The sequence below is a fragment of the Podarcis pityusensis genome, assembly GCF_964106645.2.
Source record: "Podarcis pityusensis genome assembly, chromosome: 5".
NCBI lineage: Eukaryota > Metazoa > Chordata > Lepidosauria > Squamata > Lacertidae > Podarcis > Podarcis pityusensis.
The window spans coordinates 84,708,493-84,715,722 of NC_138032.1; the positions used below are offsets into that span (position 1 = coordinate 84,708,493).

Here is a 7,230-nt window from a genome sequence, read left to right on the forward strand (position 1 = left end):
ACATACTTATTTACATTATTCCTTCGAAGGGCAGCTTAAGGTAAATGAGGAAGTTTGAGAAGAAAATCAGAGCAGCTATTTTATTACGATGATTTTACTGCAAACTGGAAAAAAGCACTACGAAATAGTCGACCCGGAATCTTTGAAGACAGAGCGAAAGTGGGAGACTCTTTTGATGTTCAGTCGCCTGGGCATCATCCTTAAAGCTAGCCGAGGGTAAAACGGCCAAGAAAGAAGCGCTGCCTTGCCTACAAGCGCGCAACTGACGTCTCCCCAAACGTCTGGTTTTGCAGCCCAGCCAGACTAACGTTTTACTCCGAAGTAAGCGCGCGCGGGGATCGCGCTGGTTGGACTCTGTTACAAATGAGCGGCTCTTGGCCATTTGTTTCGCTAGGGTGTTGTTGTTTTTTTGCCGCAGGAGAACTTCCCCGCTGGACCTGCGCCGATTATTATTTCTGTTTTAAGAAATCGTCTTGGTGCGAGCAAGGTGTCGAGATACACACACCGCTCACGGAACCACGTGGTAGATCAATAGGGCAGCGCGGGGGCAAAACGTGAGGGGTGAGTTAGCGGGGGGCGGGTGAGTGGTGAATCCAGTAATTGTGGACAAATACTTCGAAGGCTGCAATGAATCGCCTCCGCCGAGCCTTTGATCCCGGGCCTTTCCGTCTCTTCTCCCCCGCCCCTGGCTCCTTCGTCTTCTTCTCCTTCTCCCTGCGAGCTCTTGTCAGTATTGGCATTCCGCGGGCTGCTCAAGATGTCAATCTTAATCTCATTTTAAACATTCCGCCGTGCCAGCCGATTGAGAGACGGATTGGCGATAAAATTTCAATAATGCGCCTGCCTCCTCCCTCTCTCTCTCTCTCTCTCTCTCTCTCTCTCTCTCTCTCTCCCGCCTCCAAATCCGGCACCAACTCGCATCTCCCTCCCTCCCGCGCCACCAGGGTCAGTCAAAGTCACCTCTCCACAACCTGAGCTCGGTACGTTTACTCGGAAGTAAACCCTGCACAGTTCCGCAAGGCTTACTCCCAAGTTTGGCGAGCGCGCTTACTCCAAAGTAAACCCCACGGAGTCCAGTAGGGACTTCAAAGGGGACTCGCGCCAGGGCGAGTGGATTGCCTCTGCAACGTGACGGCCTCATCCTGTTCGTGTTTACTAGGAGGTAAGTGCCCCTGAGTTCAAGGGGACTGAGTCCCAGGGTTGCAATCTTGATTAGTCAAGTGAAAATATGAAACAACAACAACAACAATAATAGTGACGCAGCGATAGCCGTGGGGTAAAAAAAATCTGCCCGGTCACTCGGCTCTTTCTCCCCAAGGTGCGTCCGCCAAAAGAGAAGTGAGAGTCGCTCCTTGTTTTGTTGGCATACAAATTGCATTTACTCGGAGAGCGATTTACTCTTTAAATTGAATGGCTCTTTTTTTCCAGGGAGCTCGTCTGCCTGTCTGCCTGTCTCTCCTTGCTCCCCTCTCCCTCTCTTCCTTCCTTCAAGTCGCACTAGGCTTGTAATCAGCAACAAAACCTGACATAAATCAAGGGAGGATTGACAGGGGCTGACAAATAACTGATTGATTGCGGTTGGGAAGCATTGACAACTGATGAAGGGGAAGAGAGGGAGGGAGGGAGGCTCCCCACCCCAAAAAAGCGGGGAGAAAGGGAGACGAGAGCGGCTTAAGGAAGGGCGGAGTGTTGCGAGCATGTGACGCTCGCCTCTCCCAATCTCCGTCCAGAGCCTCCAAGAGTCACCGAAGACCCGATTGGGCGGTTTTTGACTCGTACTTCAGGAGGCAAGAAGCCTATTAGTTCTTTAGTTTCGCGCTCCCGAAAAAGAACAAAAATGCTGCGCGATGGGCAAAGATTTAGAAAAAGGAAAGAAACCCACGAAATAATTTTCCGGTGTGCGGAAGAAGGGGGGCCATGGGAAGTGCGGCGTCATTAATAAGAGGGGATCAGTGTGGGTAGTGGGGGGACCCTAAGAATAATTTCCCTGCCTTTTTGTTTTTACGGAAGGCGAGGGCACTGCGGAGGCCTCTAAGGCACGGCACAAAGCGCGCAATTGCGCAAACCTACCGCGGGAACTTGACCACCTTGTCGTTTTTCTAGAGGTATTTACAAGCCTCTTCCCGCTCCCCCCCCCCCAAAAAAAAGATCTAGCGCGGTGCGGAGGAAATACTGGAGGGGAGCGAGTGAGAAAATCAATAGCGAGTGGCTTACGTGAAACACAAAATTGATGCCCATCCACCCTGTCCTCAGGAGCAAAAACAAGAGAGGCGGGGAAGGCGAAGGGGAGGAAGGAAGAAAGAAAGAGACCATTAGAAAAAAAGCCAAAGAAAAGCGATCGCGGAGGGGGGGGGCCAGTGGTGGAAAAGCCCCTGAAGAGGGAAGGTGACGTCACATCCCCTTGACCCTCCAATCACCTCGGGGTCCCATTTGATTGGAAGGCGGCAAAGGCTTTAATCTCCGACTAATTCAGCTGCTTTTGAAGTGAGTTCCTCTGCCAGATCCGACGCTGGATGGGCAGCGGCTCGCATCGCAGCTGAACAGGGAGGCGGAGGAAAAAAAGGAGGCGGCCGGCCGGGGAAGAGCCCGCAGCCAGCCAGCCAGCCAAGCAGCCCAGGGAAAGAAGAGGGACTGGGACAGACAGGGGGAAGCAGAGCTCCAGATTCCCCCCCCCCATACCTCTCCACCCCCGTCGTCAGCAGCAGCAGCAGCAAAAAAACACACACGAGGATTATTTCTGTTTTGTAGCATTCTTCCGTTTTGAATTCTCACGCACCCCTCCATCAAAGGACTTTCTTTTAAAAAATATTATTATTTTGGACGCGTCTTCCATTATTATTTTTTAAATTAAATAAAGTGCGCGCATCTATGTGTGATCCCTCCTTCCCGTAGAGATTGGAAGCAGACGCCCTGTTGGGGCTCCTGATCCGCGCGCCGGGCGCCCCCCCACCCCGCCAGTTTTCATGCGAGGCTTTGGGTCATGATTACATCCCCCTTGCTTTCTGCCGTAAGAAGTAGTCAGCACGGAGGAGGAGGAGGAGGTGGTGGTGGAGCAGCGGCGGCGGCGGCGGGAGGAGGAGGCGCGAGAGATCTCGGAAGCAGCAACAGCAACAGCAGCAGCTCCGGCTCTGATCTTCCCTGGCAAAGCGGACACACTGGGATTTCTACCAGCGGTGGCAACTGCAGCAGCAGCAGCAACAGCAGCAGCAAACCTTTCTTCCACTCTGTCCCACCCTCGGACCCTTTGCGCCAGGCGAACCGGCTCCCCATCAAAGTCCTGAAAATGCTTACGGCACGGACTGGACACATTTTGCATCCCGAATACCTTCAGCCTTTGCCTTCCACCCCAGTCAGCCCCATCGAGGTAAGGGCGCCGCGATCTTGGGCGGACGGGTGTCTGTGTTGAGTGAGCGTGTGTGTGTGTGTGAGTGAGTGAGAGAGAGAGAGGCAGAGGAGCACCGCGAGAGACTGACCACCTTCCCGGACGGGAATCCTTTGTAAAAAGGCGCTTTCCGATTTCCAGCCGGCGCACCAGCCCAGCCCCCACCCCAACCGCGGGCTTCCCCCGCGTCCGAGCAGCGGAATTCTGCGCGCGTTTACTCGGAAGTAAGCCCCGCTTCGTGTTTAATGGAGGTTGCATGCTCCTAGAAAAGTGCTCCCCAGTTCTGAGAGGTTTGCAAATTTAAACAACCCTCGTAATGGTTATGTGCCCATTGGTTTGGTGGCCTCCCCCATAAAGGTGATTCTGCTGCAATTATTGGGCTCCACTTTTCTCCAGAGGAACGTGCAATGTAATGCAGAGTCGCGCCCACTCTTGGGTCCTGTTTCATCGCCCCCCCCACCTCAATCGCCCTCGTCTCCCCGCTTCATTTCGTGTGCCTTATCATTGGAGCAAAAAGCGTCTGTAATGTAGATCTAGCGAGCATTTCGCTGGTTCCCAACGCGCTGCAGTTTGAAAGAAGCAGTTTACCGATCATTTATTTGTGTGTGTGTGTGTGTGTGTGAAAAAAGGAAAAAACAAGACATGCTGGCGTGACTTGTAGGTTGGGAGGAGAATTGCAAGGGAAGCAGATCAGATCTTCGGGATGATAACGTTGTGGGGTGATACTGAGGAGCCCTGCAGTGGGGCGGCGGCAAAGGGAAGCGGGTGGAAAGCGGAATGTACGGAAGGAATAGGATTTCTTGGCTATTTCACCGAAACGGCTTCAATCTCTTTGACTTGGGATCTGTTTATAAATAGTATCACTGAGGGCTCCACTCAGCTGGATAAGCGTTGCTTGGGGGGAGCGAAAAAGCTTGACTTCTTACCAACAACGGCGCGGGGAGGAGGTTGCAGCGTTGGGGAAAAGACTGTGGGGAAGCGGGGGGCAAAGTTACTCCCGTGTGACCAGCCTGAAAGCGAGTCTGCTTCCTCATAAAGACGCCGAAGACTTTCACATTTTTAGAAATTCAAAAGTATTGCCATAAGTACTATGCAATTATAAAGTAATTTGCCTTGATAAAACAAAGAAAGCATGCTTGTGTGAGCCCAGAAAAAGTGTCCGGGCTGCTGATTGCGCCTCTCGGTAATTGCCAGGGGCTTCCGGATACTTTTGCAACTTTTTTTGTTTCCTTTAAACTGGCACTCCGCCTTTTATCTCTCTCCCCTCACCCCACCTCCCAGCAAGACCCCCATACTAAACGTTTGCGTTTCTCCCTCTTTCTCCCCTCGCCCCCACCCCTGGCCTTCTGCAGTTAGACGCGAAGAAGAGCCCGCTGGCTCTCCTGGCTCAGACTTGCTCGCAGATCGGCAAGCCCGACCCGTCGCCGTCGTCCAAGCTTTCGTCTGTCACGTCGAACGGCAGTGACAAGGACTCTTCCAAGTCGGGCCCGCTGAAGCTCAGCGACATCGGCGTAGAGGACAAGTCCAGCTTCAAGCCTTACTCCAAGCCCGGCGCGGACAAGAAAGAGGCGTCGGCGGGCGTCGGGGGCTCGGCGGCCGCCTCGGGGGGAGGCTCGGGCGGCGGCGGCGGCGGCGGCAACGAGAAGTCGGGCTTCCGTGTGCCGAGCGCCACCTGCCAGCCGTTCACGCCAAGGACAGGCAGCCCCACGTCCAGCGCCTCGGCCTGCTCGCCCGGCCTGCTGCCCGGCGCCGACGGCAAGGCCGGCGACGCGGACAAGAAGGACTCTTCCGACGGCTGCGGCGCCAAGGCGGGCTCGGAGACGTCCGGGGGCCACGGCCGGCTGGGCGCAGGCTGTGGCGGGATTACGGCGGAGCTGAGCCAAGCGGCCCACGAGAGCGCCAAGGGCCTCCTGGCGTCGTCGTCGTCGTCCTCCTCGTCGTCGTCCGCGTCGTCGGACTCGTCCTCCTGCGGCGGCAGCAACACGGTCACGTCCTCCTCGTCGGCCGCGGCGGTGCTGAGTTCGGGCCTGGTGGCCCCGGTGTCTCCCTACAAGCCCGGCCAGACAGTGTTTCCGCTGCCGCCAGCCGGCATGAGCTACCCGGGCTCCCTCGCCGGCGCGTACGCGGGCTACCCGCCGCAGTTCCTGCCGCACGGCGTGGCGCTCGACCCCACCAAGTCCGGCAGCCTGCAGCTGGCCGGTAGCCTGGGCTGCAGCAAAGCGGCGGGCTCCAGCCCGCTGGCCGGCGCGTCCCCGCCGTCGGTGATGACGGCCAGCCTGTGCCGAGACCCCTATTGCCTGAGCTACCACTGCGCTAGCCACTTGGCCGGCGCCGCCAGCGCTTCGTGCGCGCACGACCAGGCGCTCAAGTCCGGCTACCCGCTGATGTACCCGACGCACCCGCTGCACACGGTGCACTCCTCGCTGAGCGGAGCCACGCCGCCCTCGCTGGCCGGCCACCCCTTGTACCCTTACGGCTTCATGCTCCCCAACGACCCCCAGCCGCACATCTGCAACTGGGTGTCGGCCAACGGACCGTGCGACAAGCGCTTCGCCACCTCCGAAGAGCTGCTCAGCCACTTGCGGACTCACACGGCCTTCCCGGGCACGGACAAGCTGCTGTCCAGCTACCCGAGCTCCACCTCCTTAGCCAGCGCGGCGGCAGCGGCCATGGCTTGCCACATGCACATCCCCACCACTGTTGCCCCCGGAAGCCCCGGCACCCTGGCTTTGCGCAGCCCGCACCACGCCTTGGGACTCAGCAGCCGCTACCACCCTTATTCAAAGAGCCCCTTGCCCACCCCGGGCGCCCCCGTGCCTGTCCCGGCGGCCACGGGACCGTATTACTCCCCTTACGCACTCTATGGGCAAAGACTGACGACAGCGTCCGCTTTGGGATATCAGTGAGTTTTTTGGGGGCTTCTTTTGAATTTTTTTGTTTTTGTTTTGGTGGTCGAAAGGGTGTGGGGTGGGGCGCGAGGAATTTCAAGCAACGGTTCTCGTTGGGCGGGGGAGAGACGGGGAGAAGAACACAAAGCAACCCTTCAAAACTTTCTTTAAAAAAAATCCCACAAAAGAACAGAAAATTGAAATTTGACTTTTTTTATATATATATAAAGATAGTGTTCATCTTGAGGACTGGATCCATGGGCACTGTATTTATTTATGTTAGCTTCAAGCGGGACAGTGAATCAATAAAAGTGCATTACATAACTTCAGCTCGATAGGCTTAAAGGAGAAAAAAAAGAGAAAAAATTAAAGTGGAAACACCCGTTGTAGAATATAAATAAATAAAACGAAAACGAAAATAGAGGTCTTCTCTTTAATGTTACTTTAAAATTGCTATGATTGTATTGTACCTTCTTATTTAATGTCTCATTGGGGGTGGGTGGGGGAAAAAAAACCCTAAATGCATGTCTCTTTTTAAAAATCAAAATCAAACAAACAGAAAACCCCTTTACCACTTAACTTGCAATTTGTCGACTCGAATTTCAAATTGCATTTATTTTTTAAGATGTATGCCATCGCAGAAAGAGAATTGGTATTTTTTTGTACTTATTCTGGAAGAAAGGAAACCCAACAACGATTCCAAAAACCTCCATTTGCCTTATTTTTGTTCTTTAAAAGGAACACTGGACTATTTTTTAATTTTTAAGTCCACCCTGTAGAAGGGGCAGAAGCAAGGATGACGTCATGTATTTAAAATAATAGACAATGTATCGCTTTAAAAGATTAAAATTCCGTATATTTGATGTATTAAAAAGGTTTTACTTTTCTTTTGCAATTACCTTCTGGAGTCTGTTATAAATACACCTAAGTGTGCGGTGGACGGAAAGTGACTAGGGGAGA

At 54.1% G+C, this 7,230-nt stretch overlaps 1 protein-coding gene across 1 annotated transcript; it reads left to right on the forward strand.

Annotated features, from left to right (window-relative positions):
• Positions 1–2,980: 2,980 nt before the first annotated feature.
• ZNF503 (zinc finger protein 503) lies at positions 2,981–7,165 on the forward strand (the record flags this gene model as incomplete). Its single annotated transcript, XM_081007665.1, has 2 exons — positions 2,981–3,364; positions 4,735–7,165. 2 exons carry the CDS (start codon positions 2,981–2,983, stop codon positions 6,286–6,288), a joined length of 1,938 nt encoding a protein of 645 aa, XP_080863791.1. The 3' UTR covers positions 6,289–7,165.
• Between the last annotated feature and the right edge of the window lie 65 nt (positions 7,166–7,230).